Source organism: Hipposideros armiger, unplaced genomic scaffold, assembly GCF_001890085.2.
Source record: "Hipposideros armiger isolate ML-2016 unplaced genomic scaffold, ASM189008v1 scaffold_780, whole genome shotgun sequence".
NCBI classification, from domain to species: domain Eukaryota; kingdom Metazoa; phylum Chordata; class Mammalia; order Chiroptera; family Hipposideridae; genus Hipposideros; species Hipposideros armiger.
In genome coordinates this window covers 612775-636467 of record NW_017732130.1, presented here as the reverse complement: position 1 = coordinate 636467, position 23693 = coordinate 612775, and the positions used below count along the sequence as shown (strand labels likewise).

Here is a 23693-nt window from a genome sequence, read left to right as displayed (position 1 = left end):
CACACCAAGACACATCATAATTAAAATGCCAAAGTTTAAAGGAAGAGAGAGAATCTTAAAAACAGCAAGAGGAAAGCAGTTAGTTACCTACAAGGGAGCTCCCATAAGATTGTCATTTGATTTGTCAACAGAAACTTTGCAGGCTAGAAGGGATTGGCACAAAATATTCAAAGTGATTAAAAGCAAGGACCTACAACTAAGATTACTCTATCTAGCAAAGCTATCATTTAGAATTGAATGACAGATAAAAAGCTTCCCAGACAAGAAAAAACTAAAGAAGTTCATCACCACCAAACCAGTATTACAAGGAATCTTAGAGGGACTGCTTTAAGATGAAAAAATAAAATAAAATAAAAAATATGAATAAAATTACAATAATTACATACCTATCAACAATCACTGTCAAGTAAATGTGTTAAATGCTTCAATCAAAAGCTAGGGGGTGCTGAATGGAGAAGAAAACAAGGCCCTTACATATGCTGCCTACAAGAGACTCATTTCAGATCAGAAGACACACACAGACTAAAAGTAAAGGGATAGAAAAAGATATTTCATGAAAACAGAAACAAACACACACCAAAAAAGCTGGGGCATGGGTTGGCCGAGTGGTGCGTTGGTTAAGAGTTGGCTTGGGACACCAGCTCTGAGCAGCAGGGCCCCAGTTCAGATCCCACATGAGGGCCAGTGATGCTGCGCCCTTTACAGTTAAGATGGTGAACAACAGCTCAACCTGGAGCAGGCTGCCGTGGGTCGTCGGCGATGGCGTAGGCTGCAGTGAGGCAGCAGTGGGCTGCCATAAGCTACTGTGACCGGCCATCCAATGGCTGGCGAGCGACTGCCTCACTCAGGAAGAGCGCAATGATAATACCAATATGGGCCAGTGAAGCAACATCCTCCACAACTAGACTGAAGAACAAAAGAACAGCAACTTGTCTGTTCCCCTTCCCTAATTCCCCAAAACTGTTCCCTTCCCCAATTCCCCAATAAAATCTTTTAAAAATAAGATAAAATAATAGTTGCCTATATAGAAGTTGCCTTATTTACTATTGGTCCACTGATACACTATGATCTTCAATAGATGGATATAATTCATTTTGATCAATTATTATTTAATAGAGATCTCCAATAGATGGAATACATTTTGATTTATTATTATTTAATGTAATATATAATACACATATCCACTACAATCAAATTTCTAAGATTCAAATTCAGTCATGGTCGCTCTTTATCTAAACTACTTAGGTGGCAAATTAACTCTTGGGATCAAGTCTAAACTACTTCTTGGTATACAGAAGCTCTCTCACAATCTGACCCTTCTCACCTTTCTGTTCTCACTTCCTATTGATCCTGCACTACTCTGCTTTCTATTCTGACATGCCGCACACTATCCTTTTTTCAATTGCATCAGTGCCCAGACTCCCTGTGGGTCTGTGTTTTGAATGCAATGCCTTGCCCATAATCTACTCACCCCGTTTAAATACTACCCCTGCTCTACAGCTTTCCTTGACTCTGACCCTTATATCTTTTTATCACAACATGGGCTATGAGTCGTGAGTATAGGAACCACTTTAATCCATTCTTGGAGCTTGACGTGTAGTGGATACATGAGAGAACATATAATGAATAAATAAATGGACAATTTAACGAAGGGGCAAGGTAAACTGTATTATCACCACTTCACAGGTAAGAGCACTGAGACTTTGAAGGTCAATTGGTAATATCTATGGAGAACGAAACGAATAGCTTGCCCCCCACTTATAGCCAGCTTTGCCTGGGAGGGCTGGCCCTTAAGGATCCCTTTTCGCAGATTCTCTCTATCTATGGCCTATGTGAGCAGCCTGGCTCATTGGATTTGAATGCAGTTTCTGCCTAATGTAGTGGCTCTCCATCCTGGCTGCACATTATAATCACATGGGGAGTGCTAGAGCGTGCTTTTAATCTGCTCTCCAAGCAGTTCATAGCAGGGTGCCTTGCCACTTAATGATACCCATAAGTATTTATGGGAAAAGGAGGGGAGAAAAGCTCTCTAAAACTGCCTTTCTTTCTTCAACTTCTAGTTCTGTGGTTCTTTTTGGTTCATTATCACTGATGTTTTGGATCTTACACTAAGTTCCCTCAAGTTTCATCATTAGGTTAAGTGATTTTAATCTGGTTTTCAATCTCTTACCCATTCCCTCAGGACTAGTTTGTCCTTTCCACAACTGAGCTAAGAAGTTTTAGAGTATATACTTGAAATTATACTTAATTGAGGTTGAACCCAGTTTAATTTCTTAGCTGTATAACACACTGTTCATTTGCAGCTACTCATCCCTGACAATCTATGCTTCTAAAGAGTGCATTTCTTTTAAAAGTGTTTTCAGTAAAAACTTCCAAATACCTCTCAAATGAGTTGTATCATTAGCAAGGAGCATGAAGATAAAGGAGCTACTGGGCCCCTGTTATTTCAAACCCAGAGGGAGGCTGTGAAATTTTCCAGTGGTCACAGTGCAGTTCATGTATCTATTACCTGGTTACTCTTTGGGCCTGCAAATTCAGCTGCTGGTTCATTTAATTATACTTAATGAAACATAATTATTTCATTCCCTTGTTTAAAATCCTCCAATGACGCTTCATAGATTTCAGAATAATATTCAGACCTTTTACATGTCATAAAGTGTAGAAAGGCCCTACATTACCTTGATTTAGCCACATGTACCCACATATATCCTTCCTTCCAGCCCTCTGAACTACTTGCAAGGCCACCAAAGCATACCTGTTTCTTTATGCTTGTGCTTTACTCTTCTTAGACTGTGCTTTCCCTTCTATTACTTTACTTAGACTTCTGCTATTCATTTCTCAAAACTAACGGTCAAGTGTCATCTAAGATGGGGCCCCTTACCTGACAGCACCTGTGTTGGTCAATTTTATGTGTCAACTTGTCAAGGTCGTGGTACTCAGCCATTTGGTCATGTTTTTCTCTGTGTGTCTCTCTAGCTCTAATTCTCTCTTTGCGTGTGCACGCACACACACATACCCTCATCCTGTAGGTTCTGTTTTTCTGGGATACCCTGACTAATATTCTACCCAATTAGATGCTATCTCCCCTTTCTCTGTTTCTCTTTTTCTGCCGTTTTTATTATGATTCCACTCTATCTCTTTTGTTGTACGTGCTATGCTAATGTACATCCTTTCCTGATCTTGTTGTATTGTACTCATTTCTGTTCCCTGAGTATAAACCTGTGAGATCTGTGAGTCCTTAGAGCAAAGGAACACTTAGAGTAATTACTGTGTAATTAGTACAGGTGTCTATGGAACACACAGATTTCACTTCAAGATGAAGGTCAAGAAGAAACCCTTCCACATTGCCTTAGAATCTGCACATCAGACCTTGGTAGAAGCACATGTATTCTCACAACTGCAGAAACACTGCCATCACCCTTTATAAACACACAGAGGGTGAAGGCATAGAACGGCAGGCAAGAGCACTCAATTCCAACCTTGATCGCGCTATTAACTAGCTGTGATGTTTAAATTTTTTTTCCTCTGTAAAATGAGGGGTTTAGAAGAAAATAAAATATACATTAACTGTTGCCTTTCAGGAACTGGGCCAAGCACTTTATGAATATTCTTTCATTTTACCCTTAAATGTTATTATTCTACTTTTCACTTCCTTATTTAATTTTTATTCTCATAACTACGTTAATGTAGGTAGCACCATCCCCATTCACACACGCGTATACTGAGGCTTAGAGGGATTTCTCTGATTAAGTTTGAATTAAGACATTATCATTTAATCATTAAGATTTGTTTCAACAGGTACATGTTTCAAAGCTAGGGCTACATGACAGAAACAAATAATACAAAAAAGTGAAAAGAGGGGAAACCACTCAATAATTTTGAGTGACTAGAATTTTGACTGGATGGCTGGAGGCATCTGAAGCAGTGGTTTTCAAAGACAATGTGATAACTTCATCTGCCCTGGCCTTTCAGAAAGATGACATTTGAGAAAAATAACTCCAGATTCTCTTATGTTTTCATTGTCTCACTACTCTCATAACTTCACTTATCTACTACAATCTTATGGTATCTCAATTTATATTTCCAGAGAACATCTTGCTCTGAAATTCAGACCCAAATATCCAGCTGCGTACCTGACATCCCCATTGAGATGTTTCAAAAGCAACTTCAGGCATAGCACATCAAAACTCATAACAGTAACATTCTTTCCTCATGCTACACCACTTTCCCAGTGATCTACATCTTTGGGGATAAAAATATCTTGTCCCACAGCATAAGCCAGAAAAACGGAGTATTCTGCAACATGCCATCCCTCAGTTTTGCTGCTTGGATAGCCACACATCGTCTTTTTGCCTAGATGTAGTTTTCTCACTGATTTCTCACTGATTCTCCCTCATTCCTTTCTCCTTGTATATCACCTCTTACTATCCATCAGCCCCTTCTCCACAATACAATCTATGAAGTCTTTTCAAAATGATGATCTGTCCATGTTATCACCCACTACCCCAGATACACAGACTTCCTGTTGCTCCTAGGAAAAACTACAAATACTTCTCACATGGCCTCCACTACTCTTCATGATCTGGGCTCCAATCCTCTCTAGCCTCATTTTGAACTATTTTCTCCTTGTTTGTCATAGACATATTGTTCGTTTTTAAGTTCCTGGAAACTGCAATGTAACTCTCATGGAAAACCCTCTTCAAATTCTATTCTAGTCTTCAGAAACACCTCTAACATTTCTCTAAATACTCATTCTTCAACTCTCAGTTTAATACACCATCAAAGCCTTCCCAGAAGCTGTAGATAAAATGAGGTCTCCCCATTCAACCTTGTTATCATGTTGCTTTCTTGCATAGTTTGTGTCAGTCTATAATTATAGATGTATTTCTGAAATGTCTGGTTACTATCTATATCCACCATTAGGTTCGAAGTACCACAAGGACAGGGAACTTCACAGTTCCTTGCACAGAGCCAGTTTATTAGAGATGCTCAGTATATAGTCAGCTATTTGTGAAATAGATGAATAAGTGAAATAAAAAGTGCTCTATTGTATATATGTATGTTCCATTTTTGTGGTGGTGAGTGTACTAAAGCAAATCAATTCCAAAACATCTAACTACATTAAGGTTTCTGTATTAATAATAGTTGTTGTTTTTAATAAACTTTTATTTTAGAATAGTCTTCTATTTACAAAAGTGATGCAAAGACAAAAGAGAGTTCGCATATACCAGGTAGCTAGTTCTCCCTATTATCAACCTCTTGCATCCATGTGGGACATTTGTCACGATTAATGAAACAGTACTTATACATTATTATTAACAAAAGTCCATACATTAGCATTATTTAGCAGTTACCAAATATCTTTTTGTCTCAGGATCCCATCCAGGACACCACTTTACATTTAATCATCATGTCCCTCAGGCTCCTCTTGGCTATGAGAGTTCTCAGACATTCTTTGTTTTTGATGACCTTTGACAGCTTTGAGGAGTACTGCTCAAGACATTTTGTAGGGTTCCTCACTATTGGGATTTGTCTGATGTTTTTCTCATATTTAGGCTAGAGTTATGTGTTTTGGGGAGGAAAACAACAGAGGTAGAGAACATTCTCCTCACATAATATCAAGGATGTATACCGTCAACATGATGTACCATTGTTGATGTTAAACTTGATGACCTGGCAGAAGTAGTATTTCTCAGGTTTTTTTTTTTTTTTAAATTTTTTATATTAGTTTCAGGTGTACAAACAAGATTAGACATTTACATGCCTCACAAAGTGATAACCCCCCAAGTCTACTACCCCTTTGACATTGTATATAGCTGTTACAATTCTATTGACTATATTCCATATGCTGTACTGTACTTTACTACTTCACATCCCATGACTCACTCACTCTCTCTCTCTCTCTCTCTCTCTCTCTCTCATTACATATCTCTCTCTCATTACATATATCTATCTATACACACACACACACACACACACACACACACACACACACACATACTTGTATGTGGAATCTAAAGAACAGAATAAACGAGCAAACAAAACAGAAATAGACTCAGATACAGAGAAAAAAACTAATAGTTGCTAGATGCAAGGGGGGGAGGTGGGATGGGGGATGGGGGAGAAAAAGGGATTAAAAATTACAAACTGGTAATCACAAAATAGTCACGGGGATATGAAACACAGTATGGGGAACATAATCAATAATGGAAAGATTATATAGGGTGCCAGATGGGCACTGGATTTATCAGAGAGAACACTTCATAGATGGTGTAGATGCCTGACCCCTGCACTGTACACCTGAAGCTGAAATACAATAGAATAACACTGAATGTCAGATTTCTTAAAATGTAAATGACTTCACCACCCTTCTATACTGTACTCTTTGGAAGGAACTCACTATACATAGCATATGGGGAGTGGGGACTTATGTGCCACCTGCTTTATGTACTTGGGAGTATCTACATAATTATTTGGAATTCTGCATGGTAGATTTATGTATTTCCCCATTTATAGATTTATTCATTAAATTATATCAGTATGGACTCATTAATTTTATACTTTGGGTTATAATCTAATACTACTTTATTTATTCTGTGACTTACATTGTTCCACTTTTGGCCATTGGACACTATTTTGTTGGCTCCTCTGGTTCCTTTGATTGGAGAACATTTCTTCTGCTCTATTTACTCCTTCTTCTTGTTTCAATTACATATGTGTTACCGTCTTTGAAATTGTCCCAGAGTTCTTTACTTTTTTTCATTCTTTTTTTTTTTTCTCTTTGCATTTTACTTTTGGAAGTTTCTATCTTCAGGCTCCCTGATTTTTTCCTCAGCTGTATAGTCTACTGATGAGCCCATTAAAGGCATTTCCATTTTTATTACAGTGGTTTTGATTTCTACCATTTCCTTTGACTCTTTCTTAGAGTTTCTGGGTCTGTGCCTGCATTACCCATCTGTTCTTGCATGTTGTTTACTTTTCCTATCTCAACTTATTATTCGCAGTTATCTAAATTTCCTATCTGATCATTTCAAAATCCATGTCATATATGAGTTGAGTCTGATAATTGCTTTGTCTCTTCAGGCTATCTTGTTTTCTTTCCTTTTGGGATACCTTGTAATATTTTATTGAAAGTCAAATATGTTTTACTGGTTGATAAGAAATGAGGTAGATAGGTCTTTAATATAAGAATTTATATTAAACTGGCAAGGTCTGTGTTTAATGATTTTTGTAGCATATCGGTGCCAAAAGCTTCAAATTTCTCTAGCGTCTTTGTTTAATTTCCACTCTTGGCTTTGGGCTTCCCTAAATACTATTCCTCAGATACTATCAGTCTTGCACCTCTTTTAGCTGTAACTCACTGTTATTCCACTGGAGCTCTGTTGGCATCATGATAAAAATGAGGGAGACGGAAGAGTTCTAAAATATCCTGATTAAATTTTAGTCCTTTAGTTGGCCAATATGTTGGAGACGGTGACCATTATGGGCGTTTCTCAACTTCATTTTTCCCCCTCCCTGTCCCCTACTCCCTTTTTTGTTGCAGCATGCCTAACAATCTATTTCCTTAAAGCCCTGACCCATGTGGCCTATTATTTATTTCCCTTCAGGTGAGACAGGAAGGCTGGAAGAGGCTGGACTGAGAGGAATTCCCTTCCACCTGGGATAAGGCTCTTGGAGTCATTTTCCCTGGATAAAGGGGCATTATTATGGAGAAGACTCTGGATATAATTCACAATGGTCACTCTCTCCCTCCCCTAACGGAGCCAGGAGAGGGTCTTTCTGAAAACTTCATTGTGAAAACCTGGTACAGTTTTTCTGTAAAACCCCCCAATGTGTGATAAAACCCCCAAATGTGTGGGAATCTCTCCTAAGGCTCCCAGGTGTTTCCCAGTATCACTAGTTTCCACTTTCAACCTCCAGTCATTCATCAAAGTGTTTGAGTATCCCTACCAGTGCGCAGGGCAGCTGCTTCTCCTGGCAAGCAAATCTCAGTTGTGTTCATCTGCATGCACGTATCTCTGCAGTTGGTGGGGAGGCAGTTTGTCCTGGGACTTCAGTTCTCTCATGGGTCTGACAAAAATGATTGATTTTCCATTTGTCTAGTTTTTCCTTGTTGTAAGGATGAGAGTGACCAGGGTCTTTTCATGTCAGATCTAAAACCTGTTACTTTATGTATAAAACACATGTTTTTGTTTACATCTATGATAATCTTGACCTTTTCCTAATCCTCTTTTGTGCATTTCATTGTTGCTCAGACTTCCAAAAAACTGTCTAGATATAGTTTAAATGAACCTTTGGTGAGAGGATATTTTTTTCCCCAAAATGTCAGTGTGATTATCTAAGTTAAACATTAGTATTCCAATGTGAGCCATTCTAGACATGGTTTGATGAAATTAACTGAAGATGAGAACCACCAATGAAGAATTTAATCAAGATTAATACTTTCATTTTAAAAGGTTGATAAGGTGGGTGAGCACATTAATGGCTTCATCCATTAAATCCTTTGGTGCTAAGAATTGATGTCCTTCTCTTACTTAGGTAAAGAATTTTTATATCTTGGCAGAAACAAGATTATTTATAAATTGGAGTATAGTAGTAATTTTTCTCATTTGACAAGAGGCACAATTTTTGCCTCAAGCCCTTGTCTAGTAGCTCATTGTATACTGGCTGTTTCTAAATCAGTCAGTTTAATAGAGGTGGGGGAGAGATTAATTATCAGAGAGTGTACTTCACCTTAAAAACTAGATTTGCCAGTTAAAAACTGGTAAACATTGTTTAAACATGTTTAAATATTGTTTAAACATTGTTCAGTAAAAATAAAATGTCTTATAAAACATTATCGGCCGGCCGAGTGACGTGTTGGTTAAGAGCTGGCTTGGGACACCAGCTCTAAGCAGCAGGACCCCGGTTCGGATCCCACATGAGGGCCAGTGACACTGCCCTCTACAGCTAAGATCGTGAACAACAGCTCAACCTGGAGTTGGGCTGCCGTGAGTCGCTGGTGATGGCGTAGGCTGCAGCTCCTGCTGCAATGGGCTGCCATAAGCTACCTTGTGTAGCCAGCAGCCGGTGTGAGCTGCCAAGAGCCACCGTGAGTGGCCGTCCAGAGGCTGGCGACTGATCTGCCTCACCCAGGAAGAGCGCAATGATAATACCAACATGGACAGTGAAGTGACATCCTCTACAACTAGACTGAAGAACAAAAGGACAGCAACTTGTCTGTTCCCCTTCCCCTGATTCCCCAGCACTGTTCCCCTCCCCCAATTCCCCAATAAAAATCTAAAAAAAAACCCAAAAAACATTATCAAGTATACAATTCTTTTTTGTTAAATGTATATGTAATGCTAAATATGAATATTTTAAAAACTAGATATAACTAGATATAAAATATAAAACTAGATATAACTAGATATAAAACTAGATATAAAATATGGAACAATTACATGTGATTTTTTTCTTTTCTTTTATTGTGTTTACATTTTCTGAATTGTATATGATGAATAAATAATGCTTTTGTGACTAGAACACTGTGGAAGTTAAAAATACTAATTCATAAAATTTTAGGACTTGAATAGAATTGGGGGTTTATTTGTTAAGCCAGTTTCTAATTACTTCAGTCGAAGAAACGAGGCACTCAGAACAAACAATCTTTTTGAATCCTCTCCTTTCCCATTTCTGCCCATCAAAATAATAACCATTCTTAAACACCCAGCTCAAATATACATGGCTTTCACATTTCTGTTGTAGTATGTCTCATGTCTCTCACCAATTGTAAAGTTCTCCCAGTGTAACATTAATAATGTGGATGAGGAAGAAGGAGATAGGGATGCTGATAGCTTCTGCTTACCATTTATCAAGCACTTAGCTATGTATCTTATGTTATTTTAATTAACCTTCACAATACCTTTATGACATAAATATTACTACCATTTTGTAGATGAAGAAAAGGAAAATCAAACTGCTTAAGAAATTTTACAAATTTCCTTTGTCACTCAGGTTTTTACACAGGTACGTGTTTCTCCAAAACTTGACATACGGTAGGTACTCAGTAAACATATTTCGTAATTGAGCAATTTAGGAAACATTTGGTTTTCGGGGACCAGAGTTTCAGTATTTACAGTGCCCTGCTGATCCCTCCATGAATTAACAATTAAAAACCAGCATTTACCATAGCTAGTATTTGAAGTCCATATTCTCTAAGCAAATAGAATTGTTTTCCATCATGAAAAAATAATTCACCACTGCTGCCACCTAGCTTTATTGCTTTCTGTTGTCCTTCAAAATGGTTTTTATTTTTACTTTTTAAATTTTGTTTGTTTGAAGCATTATCACTTTTTTAAAAAAGACACCACCCTTTTGACTGTGCACTAACCTTTTACCTCCTAACTTAAATTTTATAACTAAGTAACAATAGCTTCCTTAGTTTGCACTTTCACAAAAATTATCACATTGAATAATCCCTTTGGAAAAAGATAGGACAGACATTACTTTCATTTTAAGGATGACAAGGCTAAGTCTCCAAAATGTTTGGTGATTTTCTTGGAGTCATACTGCTCTTAAACCAGAACTAGGACTCAAGGGGAGTTCTCCGACTCCAGATCTAGTGATCTTGTTTTCTTCCTCCCACATTATATGGCCTGATAATACAAAGCCACTCTCTTTGTCACACTTTTAATGACCCACTATAAATTCTGCTTTAGTTTGGAACTTTGTTTTACTGGACCTTTTTGATCTTTTAATTTTTTAGCTATGGTTCCAGTCAGAGTTCTTAATTAAATGCAACAGTAACTAACTCTACTGATTTAAACAGGAAAAGTATTTGATGAGAGGATATTGGATAGGTAAGGAAATCATGCAGAAGCAGGTTTAGGAACAGGTGTAAACAAGGGAGAGGGCAGCAGCCAAGTTATCTGCCAAAATCATGCTAGAAAACACAGGGTACCCCTGGACAGCAGATACCCTTTCTGGTGCCTCTGGCCATTCTGCCCCTATAAACTTGATGTTATTATCACAACTGCTATTTTCCACTACTAGACTGGTGTTCCATTGCCCTCACTTCTTTGTATCAGTATCTCCTGTTTCAAAGCTTTGGATGGGTATGTCTGATTGACTGACTATTGATCATGAGGTCATACTCTAGCTTCAGGGGAAGTCAGGAAACAAAATAAATATTTTTAGCCTCTATCATGGAAAGTGAGCTCTTTCTCCCTCCAAGATTCTTTAAGCATACATGTCACCAAACATAAAAAGAAGGTTAAAATAATTTTTTTTAAAAAATTAAAAGTCCCTCAGCATGACAAAAAAAAAATCACCAAATTCCAGTATTAATTCCAATTTAGTTTTGTATGTTCTTTCTTTGCAACAAGAAACATATTTAATTTACAACTATAACTCAATTGTCATTCAACTAATAATTATCTTTCTCTACAGCATTCTGAAGGGTCTAAGCTCATCATGTAAGTTTCATTTATCTTCTAAGAAATTCCTTTTTTGAAGTTATGCTCTAATATTTCTTTCAAATGAGTGACTTTCATCAGAGCCTGGCAGCATAAACTGGTGCTTTAAAAAATACTTTAAAAGCATGAAAAATATATTTGGCATCTTTCCACATCTTGGGATTTTAAGATATGTCAGATATGGACAATCACTATTAGGAGATCCAAGATAGCGGAATAGATAAACTCTGTGTTTGCCTCATCCCATGAACACATCAAAATTACAACTACATTATAGAACAATCAGCCTGGAGAACCAAGTCTAGATGAACAGAAGTTTTATAACTAAGGATATAAAGAAGCCACGCTGAAACTGGTAGGAGGGGCGGAGATGCGAAACCAGCTGGTCCCACTCCCACATGTGGCAGTTGAAAACTGGGAGAAATATCTCGGTCACAGAGGTTCCCCGCGAAGCAGCAAGGGGCCCCAGCCCCCCATACCAGGATCTCCAGCCCAGAGTACTGGTGCTGGGGAGAGAAGCCCCCACAACTTCTGGCTGTGAAAAACAGTGGGGATTCCAACTGTATGGGTGGGAGAGAAGACTGTGGGAAACAGACATTTCTGTAAAGGGCCCACACAGACACTCACCCTGGGCTCCAGCAGATGGACAGTGACTCTGGGGGCAGCAGAGACATATGGGAAAGACTGAGTTGTGTTACGTCGGGGGAGGACTAGAGGGACAGTTCCTATTTTTCCTGTGTGGGGACCTTCTCCTGGGCAGCTGTCAAGCAGTTGCCATCTTTCTTATGCTGAGCCCGCCCCCACAGGCCACATCTAAATCTGATTGACCTGATGAGCATTGCTGCTCCACCCTGCTGACTCAATGAGACCCTGCCTCACCCAATTTGCCTACTGCAGGAAGCTTTATCATCAGCTGAAACTTATGGGAGCCAGCAGGTGGTAGCAGGCCTCAGAGTATCCTAGCTTTCTGTGGAGCTACCCCAGACCTGGTACTCGTAGCATCCATCCTTGGTTCACAGCGTGGCCTCTCCCACGTGCCTCCAGGTACAGCGCAGGCACCAACCAAATACAAATCACTTTGTAGCTCCTAACAGGTACTCCCCAGACAGCCACAGGCAGGGGCTGACCTGGGCCTGCACAGGATCCCCTCCCAAGAGGCACCAGAACCAACATACTTGGAGATGGGCTTCAAACCACAGCGCAGCACCACCCAATTATCCCCAAAAGTGGCACGCACAAAGGGCAGTTTCAACAGGCACCAGAGCCTGCTGGGGTGAAACCCACTCTTTGGAGTAAGACAATAAGCTGTGGACATGGCCAAATACCACAGCCAGTCAGCCTGAGGGTCAGTACCAACCACTGACATGCCAACAATCAAGGCTCAACTATAACAGGGGGGCACACAGTACCCACACAAGGGACACTACTGAAGCACCTGGTTCAGGTGACCAGGGAGACTTTGCCACTGGGCCCCATAGGACCCCTTCTACTTAAGGCCACCAGACAAGACTGGGAGACATAGCAACCTACCAAACACATAGGAAACAAACACAGAGAGGCAGACAAAATAAGGAAACAAAAAAATATGCCCCAAATGAAAGAACAGGAGAAAACTCCAGAAAAAGGACTAAACAAAATGGAAGCAAGCAACCTATCAAATATAGAGTTCAAAACAATGGTTACAAGGAAGCTCAAGGAACTTAGTGAGAACTTCAACAAAGAGATTGCAAGCATAAAAAATGACATATGGCCGGCCGAGTGGCTCAGTTGTTTAAGACCTCGCTCAAGAGTGCAAGCTCTGAGCAACAAGGTTGCTGGTTTGATTCACGGCCCGAGCTGAGCTGCCAACAGGTGGCAGGATGGCAGCTTAAAAAAAGAAAAAAGAATAGTAATTTAAAAAATGACATAGAAACCATAAAATAAGAACCAGTCAGAAGTGAAGAATACAATAACTGAAATGAAGAATACACTAGAAAGAATCACTAGACTAGATAATGCAGTGATTCAGCTGGATTGAATCAGTGATGTGGAAGACAGGATAACAGAAAACACCCAATTTGAACAGCAAAAAGAAAAAAGAATCCAAAAAAATAAGGATAACTTAAGAGACCCCTGGGACAACACCAAGCATAACAACATTTGCATCATAGGGGTACCAGGAGAAGAAAAAACGTATTGGATTAAGAATCTATTTGAAGAAATAATGACTGAAAACTTTCCTAACCTGATGAAGGAAATAGACATACAAGCCCAGAGAATCCCAAAAAAGATTCACTCAAAGAGGCACAACAAGACACATCATAATTAAAATGGCAAAGGTTAAAGGCAAAGGGAGAATACTAAAAGCAGCAAGAGAGAAGCAGTTAGTTACCTACAAGGGAGCCTTCATAAGACTGTCAGCTGATTTCTCAACAGAAATTTTGCAGGCCAGAAGGGATAGGCACAAAATATTCAACGTAATGAAAAACAAGGACCTAAGACCAATGGTACTCTTCCCAGCAAAGACTATCATTTAAAATCAAAGGACTGGGGCTGGCCAAGTGGTGCGATGGTTAAGAACTCGCTTGGGATGCCAGAGGGCCCCGGTTCGGATCCCACTTATGAGGGCCAGTGACACTGCCCTCCACAGCTAAGATGCTGAACAACAGCTCAACCTGGAGCTGGGCTGCCGGGAGTTGCCGGCAACGGCGTAGGCTGCAGTCCCTGTGGCAGTGGGTTGCCATGGGCTACTGTGTGTAGCCAGCAGCTAGCGTGAGCGGCCAGCAGCCGCAGTGAGCGGCCGTCCAGAAGCCGGCGACTGATCTGCCTCGCCCGGGAAGAGCGCAATGATGGTGCCAACTTGGGCCAGTGAAGCAATGTCCTCCACAACTAGACTGAAGAACAAAAAACAACAGCAACTTGTCTGTTCCCCTTCCCCCAATTCCACAGCACTGTTCCCATCCCCCCAATTCCCCAATAAAAAATAAATAAATAAATAAAATTAAAAAATTTAAAAAAAATAAAATCAAAGGACTGATAAAAAGCTAAAGGACAGATAAGAAAAAGCTAAAGGAGTTCAATCACCACCAAACCAGTATTACAAGGAATCTTAGAAGGACTTCTTTAAGATGGAAAAAAAAATCAAAAATATGAATAATAAAATGGCTATAACTATATACCATATCTATCAACAATTACTTTCAATGTAAGTGGATTAAATGTTCCAACCAAAAACATAGGTTTGCTGAATGGATAAGAAAACAAGACCCTTACATATGCTGCCTACAAGAGACTCACTTCAGATTGAAAGACACACACAGATGGAAAGTAAAGGGATGGAAAAAGTTATTTCATGAAAATGAAAACAAGAAAAACTAGAGTAGCAATACTTATACCAGACAAAATAGACTTTAAAACAAAGGCTATAACAAGAGACAAAGAGGACCCAGTAATCCCACTTGTGGGTATTTATCTGAAAAATCCCAAACTACTTTGAGGGGAGATGTGCATCCATATGTTCATTACAGTATTGTTTACAATAGCCAAGGTGTGGAGGCAGCCCGGGGGTATCTGTCAATGGAAAAATGGATAAAGAGGAGGTGGTACATATACTCAGCCATGGCAGGAAATGGGTTCTTGCCATCTGAGGTGGCATGAGGGACCTGGAGGGTGTTGTGTTGAGTGGAGTATGTGAGACAGATGCACGTAACTTCACTTATATGTGAAATCTAAAGAACAAAATAAACAAAACAGAAACAGGCTTATAGATACAGAGAACATTTTGATGGTTGCCAGATGGAAGAGGTGTTGAGGGGGTGGATAAAAAAAGGGAAAGGATTAAGAAGTACAAATTGGTTGTTACAAAGTAGTCATGGGGATGTAGGGTACAGCATAAGGATTATAGTTAATAATACTGTAATAACTATTTATGGTGTCAGATGGGTACTAGATTTCTTAGGGTGATAGATGGGAGGGGGTTGGGGCAGGGTGTAAAAGGTGAAGGGATTAACAACAAATCGTTAAGATTCAAAATAATCATGGGGACGTAAATAAAGCAAAGGAAATATAGTCAATAATATGGTAATAACTATGTATAGTGCCAGGTAAACTAGTCAGGAGAATTACTTCTTAAATTATATAAATGTCTAACCATATGCTGTATATCTAAAATATAAAAAAATATTGAATGCCAAGTGTAACTGGAAAATTGAAAAAGGTGGGGGGAAAGGTGAAGGGCAATAAAAGGTCCAAATTTCCAGGTGTAAAACAAATAAGTCGTGGGGATATAATGTACAACATGGGGAATATAGTCAATAATATTATGATAGCGTGCTATGCTGTCAGATGGTTTCTGGGCTTATTATGGTGATCACTTCTTTAGATATATAAATGTTGCATAACTTGTATACAACTAAAACTAATATAATATTATATGCTCACTATATTTTTAATGAAAATCTTTTTATAAAAGATATAACGAATATGTACTGCTATTTTACTTTAGAAATCCAAATATTTCTTTTATAAACAACAATGTGTTTCTGAATCTGAATAATCCTTTCCTCGGCAGTATTTTTGAACAGTGGCTCCGAAGGCACCGACCTCTTCAAGAAGTTTATCCAGAAGCCAATGCACCCATTGGCCATAACCGGGAGTCCTACATGGTTCCTTTCATACCTCTCTACAGAAATGGTGATTTCTTTATTTCTTCCAGAGACCTGGGCTATGACTACAGTTACCTACAAGATTCAGGTAAAGTTCAATTTATTTTATATGAATTTCTGAATAAAGTGTGTGACCAATTTCTTTTGAGAGAATACAGAACCTTATGTTTTTATAACACTATCACCAAATCCTTTAAATTGGGAAAGTACATTGCAATTTACTAATCACTAATTTACTACATGAACCAAGTTGCAAGAATCTTTAAATTTATATTCATTCTGCTTAATATACATCTTGCACATGAAAACCACGGAAAAAGCACTAGAATTAAAATCGGGAGAAAACAAGGGGGGTTTCAGACATGAGTCTATCTGCTGTCTATTGTGTGACCTTGGGAAACTTTACTTCAATTCCCTGAATCTCAGTTTCTTAACCTGAAATTTGGGATCAGAACACCTCAGAGATGTTATGAAAATTAAATTAATGTGATGTGTTAAAAAGCCTAGGGCAGTGTGGCACAGATAAACATCCAGCAGTCTGGGAGTCATCTTTGGGAAATTCCTGCTGGATTACCAAGAAAAATTGTGGACATTTTAACTTTAAGCCCCAATAATAATAATAATAATAATAATAATAATAATAATAATAACAGCTATGACTATGATTAAGGTAGTGGTATTAAAATCTAGAATTGTAACTAGATCTTGGTTTTAAATAATCTTACTGAGTAGAAAGAACTATGTCAATAACTTCTTACTAAATGAGGAACAGTAATGTCTCCCCTAAACCAATATGTGGGGGAGTCAGATTTCGACACTAAGAAGTCCTCTTCACTGCACTACACTATGCTTTCCACTAACACAAAGAGGGGCAGCAACCAAATGTAGTAAAACAATATATGGCTTGTGGGTAAGAGGTATTCAGCAAGCATTGATGCTTCATTATACTCATTGATAATTCATGAAAACATAAACAGATAAATAAAACAAAATGAACAAATGAATGGCATTTACCAACTTGCTACCTCTTGTGGCAGACCTCACAGAGCTATAAATTCAATGTGGAAGTCAGGCAATTGTGCAAGAAAGAATGAAACAGAAGGCTGTGTTAAGTGTAGTTAAGCAAGTCTCAAATTTCACAGAGGAGAAAACGATGATTTCTGAATAGTTCATTCTGGATAGACAAGACAAGGTTTTGAAGGATGAGCAGCAAGGCAGAAGACAGATGAGGGCAGGGAATGTTAATCTAAACTAAAAGAATAACAAGTGAAATAGAGTTTTAAAGTGTAGAGTGTATTTATTGAATTTAAATTCTCCTATTTGAGTAGTATGAGCAATGGAAAATTACACTGAAGAGATAAATTTAGTCATTTCATAATAGCTAACACATATTGAGTATTTTTTATGCGCCAGGAACTCTTCTAGGTGTGCTGTTTGCATTATGCCCTTTAATCTTCATAACTACCATATGAAGTAGGTTCTATTAATTTTTTCCTTTTCATAGATGAGAAAGCAGAGGCTTAAAGAATACAAGTAACTTGTCCGAGGCCATCCAGCTAATACATGGCATAGGAAAACCATGATTTAGGGTAAATGAGAGAACCTGTATTTTATCCACCTTTTCCTGCCCTTTGGGGGTCCACTAATTGAACAGATATAGTTGACCTATTCTGCTTTATCTGAAGATCATAGCCAATGGAAGGAATACTAAAATGGCCGGCAGAGGAGATTAATTCTTTGAAAATATTAAGATTCCTGAGATCCGGGAATTTTGCAAAGGGTAGGTACATGATAAGGGGAGTGGCTTACTGTGCGTCAAAGAGAGACAGTCTCAAGTAACATATTTTCCCTTCTTTGTGAAAATATCCACAGGACATAAAGAAAGCATCATACTGATAACGGTTTTTCAAGTTCATCACTTAGGGTTTTATGATTTCCAGACTATGCCAGGCTTTTCCATTGGCTCATGCTTTTGGATATGCTGTTCTCTGGCTAAATTCTGATCTTATTTATTCATTTGTCAAACTCTCAGATATCAAATCATTTTATACACATACACAGTCATGTTTAATCACTCCTTTAATAGAGTTACATGGTAATTTTTCTAAGGATAAATCTTACCCCTCACCATCTTGGCTGTGAGCCCTACAAGATCAGCGTTGATATCTGGCAAGCTTTTCTAGTCAACTGGTATCTGGTATGGGGTGAAATCAGAGAATCAGTTTTAGGGCAAGTGATATTTATCATGAAGGGTGATATCACTTAACCAATATAAGTAAAGCTAATTAGAAAAATGTCAACCTTCTTAATATCCCAGGTCATTTGTAGATATGGATCTGTAACACATTTCAAGTCTTCTATCACCCTAGGTGTTTTCTTGGTGGTTTTATTGATTTATTTGTTCTTTCTACATATATATGTTTCACACTTACTTTGAAAAGGCATTGTCTTAGATACTACGGATATAGTGTCAAACAAAGCCTGTCTTCACAGAGCTTACATCCTAATGAAAGAGAAAAAACTTAACTATAATACTTACCTAACAATTCATTTATTTAGAGATGTGCCTATCTCTATGGATGAATGAAGTGGTATTTCAGAGGGTATCAGTATGATTGGAAGAATTCATTAGTTGATAAAGGGCTTTTGATTATGGATGCTGGCCATATTGTTAGAAAAATGGAAGCCATTAAAGAATTTTAAACAGGCCATGGTCAAATTTGAGTTTTCAAAAGATTATGTTGCTGCAACATGTAGAAAGTTTTGAGCAGTTACCAAACATATTTAGGGAGGCCAGTGAAAACACTATTATAAGTGTCCAGGGGAGAGATGAAGGCAGTTTGGGTTGCAGTGATGGTGACAGGAAGGGAGGCAGAAAGCACAAAAGAATTTGATATTATTTTGAAGAGAAAACTTCTCAAACTTGGAAAAAGATTTTTATATTAGGTGAGAAAGAAGGAGATATGAGAGATACCTTTAAGCTTTCTGGCCTGTGAAAATAATGAATGGTGATGCATTTCAGAGACAGTAACAATAGGAGCAGTGCCAGTCACAGAAGGAATCATCCTGGTTGTATCTGTTACACAGGGAAAGGGGTGATATGAGACATTAGGGTAAATATGTCTCTGGGGCAGCTGAATAGCCTTGAAACTCAGAAGAGATTCTGGCCAGCAGGCACTAATATGAGAGACATCAGATATAAATTGTTATTTTTTCACAATCCTACGTAGTAGTGATATCTACTCTGTTTTATAGATAACTAAATTGAGAACAGAAAGATGGTGACTAATTCTAAGTCACGAAGCTAGTAAGTAGCAAATATTGAATCACAAACTTATTATCTATTACTCCACAGAAGAGGGGGTTCTCTTTATTTCCCATGTGTCTCATATACATATTTCCACATGATTGTTCCTTCCCTAGTGTCCAAAGGGTAATTTTTACTGAAAGAGAACAAAAACCATTGGAGGAGTAAAGATAGAGGGTATTAAAAGAGTCACAGTAGGGTATTTATTACTTAAATATACTTAAAGGTATTTATTACTTATTTCTAGTTAAATCTTTAAAAATAAAGAAAATTATATTTATATGTGACCTCCGTATACTGCACATTTTATTAGACATTTTAGATGTACTCTATATCAAAGTCACTAATAGTGATACAAGCTAGGCTTCTGTAGTCACATTTTCAAAATAATTCTAAAATATATTAAAAACAATATCTTTTATGTTTGATGGAACAAAAATTTCACATTTTTAATTTACTTTGTGTATTTTAGCTTTATTAGTTTCCATTGCTTAGATTTAAATTACTATAATTCCAAGTTATACATTGTTTGTATTATAATTTATTTGATGATGTTTATCGTTTGCAAGTTATTGTCCCTGCCTGATGCAAAGAAACATTAAATTGCAGTACTCTTCAAATTATGCTTAATAAATTCTAAGGTGTTTAGAGGTACCTTAGTGACAGCTGACCAAAGGACAGTGCCAAGGAAGGAAGAAGACAGCAGGAGAAATGGACAGGGTTCTAGCCCTGTAGCCCCACTTAAGCCTTAGAAGCCCCACTTCATCTTCTTTGAATGAATATGGGGCTTTAATATAAAATTAGTTTTTAACAAATTCTCTGGATTGAATAAAAGAACATCCATGCTTTAATCATTCTGATCATTGTTGAGTTTATGGGGTCAAGTGAGACTCTCATTTTAAATTTTACTTCATGTTTCTACCTATTTTTTTCCAAGATATTTTATTAAATAAATATTCCTTTTTCTCCTTAGTTTATGGATCTCATTTTTACTATATATGAAGTTTACATATAATTGTAATTCCAGAATATCCTGATACTTTATCTTTTATTGTAGTAGACATATAATTCACTTTTTAAAATAATTAGGACTTTTTGAAGTACAAATAGCAGAAACTCCATGGGAATGAGATTAGATAAAAGGAGGATTTATTGGTTTACAAAATTCAAGGAACAGGATGACTCAAGCTGTGGGAAAAGCAGAAATGCAACTGAGATTGAGGGACAGCGGGGACTAAGTGCCCTAAGGACTGATATTCATTCATTCTCTCTCTCTCTCTCTCTCTCTCTCTCTCTCTCTCTCTCTCTCTCTCCCCCCCTCATTCTCTCTTTTTTCATTATTAGTTTTTATTTTTCTTTCTTTTTTTTAATTACAGTTTATTGGGGTTAAAATGGTTAGTAAAGTTACATAGGTTTCAGGTGTACAATTCTGTAATACATCATCTATATATGACATTGTGTGTTCACCACCCAGAGCCAGTTCTTCCATCACCATGTATTTGATCCCATTTACCCTCATCTCCCACCCCCTCCCCCCTTACCCTCTGGTAACCACGAAACTATTGTCTGTGCCTATGAGTTTTTGTTTCTTCATTTGTTTGTCTTGTTCCTTTGTTGCTTTCAGTTTTATATCCCACATATCAGTGAAATCATTTGGTTCTCAACTTCAATTATAGCTGACATTCAATATTATTTTATACTAGCATCAGGTGTACAACATAGTGGTTAGACATTTATATAATTTAAGAAGTGATCCCCCCTGACTAGTCTAGTACCCATTTGGCACTATACATAGTTATTATCATTTTATTGACTATATTCCCTATGCTGTACTTTACATCCTCATGACTATTTTATAACTACCAATTTGTACTTCTTAATCCCTTCAACTTTTTCACTCCGCCCCCCCAACCCCCCTCCCATCTGGTAACCATCACTTTTTTCTCTATGTGTATGAGTCTGTTTTTGTTTTGTTTGTGTGTTTGTTTTGTTCTTTATATTCCACATATAAGTGAAATCATATAGTATTTGTCTCTCTATGTATGACTTATTTCACTTAGTATAAGACCCTTTAAGTCCATCCATGGTGTTTGTTTGTGTTTTTTTTGGTTGAGTAATATTCCATTGTATTCATTCTCTGGCTCTTGTCTGTACTTTTTGGAGTGTGTTGACTTCATCCTGTCTTCTACATGTTGAGAAGTAAGGCTATCATCAGCTCCAGAGCTACCCAACTCTCATTTCGAACACAGTGAATTCTGAATAATGATTCTAGGAAAGGAAAGGGATCATAAAGGAAGATTACAGTTCCATCAACAAGGATGGAAAAGTAGGTATGGGGAGCAGATCTGGGTTCAAATATCCAAGGCTTAAGTAAATTATTATTCAAATAACAATTTTGGTATGTTGTTAAATATCAGCTTCATAATTTCAAGGACCAAAGCTGTTCCTTTCCTACAGTTGCATAAGGTTTAACTTAACCTGGACCACATGGTCCATGATGGCTCAGCACAACATTAACCACACTCCATCTAAGGAAAAAGCAAAAGGCACACCTTTTTATTTTTAAGGGAACTGCCCAAAAGTTGAATATTTTACTTTGCTTAAGACTTAAGTCATATAACCATAATTTTCTGTAATGTTAAGCCCTATATGCACTCTTGTTTCCATTATATTACAAAATGGATATAGAATACCTTAGAGTATCTTATAAATGGTGGTGGGTGCTTTAAAATCAAGCAAAAGGATACAATAAAATTATTAAGCTCAAGGGAAAAAAATGTAAGAAAGGAAATGTAATCATAGCATAACAATTGGTTCAACTGTCAATAATATCTAAATACTAAAAATAATGAAAATCCTAGCTGTGGATTTGACCCAAAATCATATTATTCTGAAAACAATGAAGAAAGAAAAGGGGAGTTGTAAGAGAGCTAAAATCATCATGTGTACTTGGAGAAACTTCCGAAATAAACTTGATAAATTAAGAGATAGTCATATTTGGTTGTTATTTAGAAATATGGAGGCAAATACCAGAATAAATAGCTTAAAAAGTCATAGTAGCTGACATGGGGGCAGACACTGTATAACTTACAGATCAGACATTATCTACAAACTTTAAAACATCCCAACAAGGTGGTATTGTTTTCCTATTTTCCCAATGAAGAAACTGAGGCTTAGAAATATTAGGTGCAACTTTTCCAAGCTCTTGCAGCCTGGTTAGTAGCAGAGCTGGCATTCAAACCCACGTGTGTGACTCCAACGTCCTACGCAAGGGTACTGATGATGATAAAGATGAGGACAACAACAACAATAGTAAAAACATTGGGGTGTCTTTCTGTTTCAGAGCCAGACTTTTTCCAAGACTACATTAAGCCCTACTTAGAACAAGCAAGTCGGATCTGGCCATGGCTCATTGGGGCAGCTCTGGTGGGGTCTGTCCTCACTGCTGTGCTAGGAGGCATTACGAGCCTGTTCTGTCGTCGTCGCAAGAGAAGAAAGCAGCTCCCTGAAGAAGAGCAGCCACTGCTCATGGAAAAGGAGGATTACCAAAGCTTGTTGTATCAGAGCCATTTATAAAAGGCTTTAGGCAACAGGGTAGGGCGAAAAGCCTGCCCTCCCTGTAACTCAAGTGATGTTTGAGTCTCCAGGGCATGTTCCAACAAAAATCCCTGGTAAGTGTCTGTGAAGACCGTTATCAGAATTGTAATCTAATACAAAGTACACCTCCNCCACCCACCCCCACCCCCAACTCAGGTAGACCGCACCTGTGCTTGCCTTGCTGTGTTTTGATCACTTTTTTGACAGTTTTCCTCAAGCCCATTTCCCAGGAAATTATGCCATTTGGTAACGAGTAATTGCTCCTTGTATCTGAATAAAAGTGCTCTTATAAAATGTGGCAATGTTTGACTTTTTCCTTCTGATCGTTTAATGACGTGTTTCTTTTTCATTATCCCCTTCCTTTGATTTTAATAAAATAGTAACAAATTTATACTAACTGACTCCTTTGAGTTTGATAGATCCATTTTTATTTTCCTTAGAAAGCATAATGTTTCCCTTCTATTTTACATTCCTGCTCCAAAATGTGTTATGGACATCAAATATAAAACAACCTTCAGTTCTTGATTATGCTTTTGAAGGTCACGGAACACAAGCGCCCTGCCCCTTACAACAAATCTGGCTAAGTGCCTGTCTTAAGATGTGTTCCTTAAACATGTTGACAATGACAATAATAATCCTATTAAGAGCTTTTTTATCTTCTAAGAAGAATTTTATTGTATTAGAGAATGT

General features: G+C 37.8%; 1 protein-coding gene across 1 annotated transcript in view; it reads left to right on the top strand.

The window, feature by feature from the left end:
- Positions 1 to 23354, top strand: part of TYR (tyrosinase) — a 109727-nt gene extending 86373 nt beyond the window's left edge. The window contains exons 4-5 of the mRNA XM_019628302.1: positions 16006 to 16187; positions 22750 to 23354. Coding sequence (XP_019483847.1) covers positions 16006 to 16187; positions 22750 to 22982 — 415 coding nt within the window. The 3' untranslated portion in view covers positions 22983 to 23354. The remainder of the gene's footprint in view (positions 1 to 16005; positions 16188 to 22749) is intronic.
- Positions 23355 to 23693: the final 339 nt, after the last annotated feature.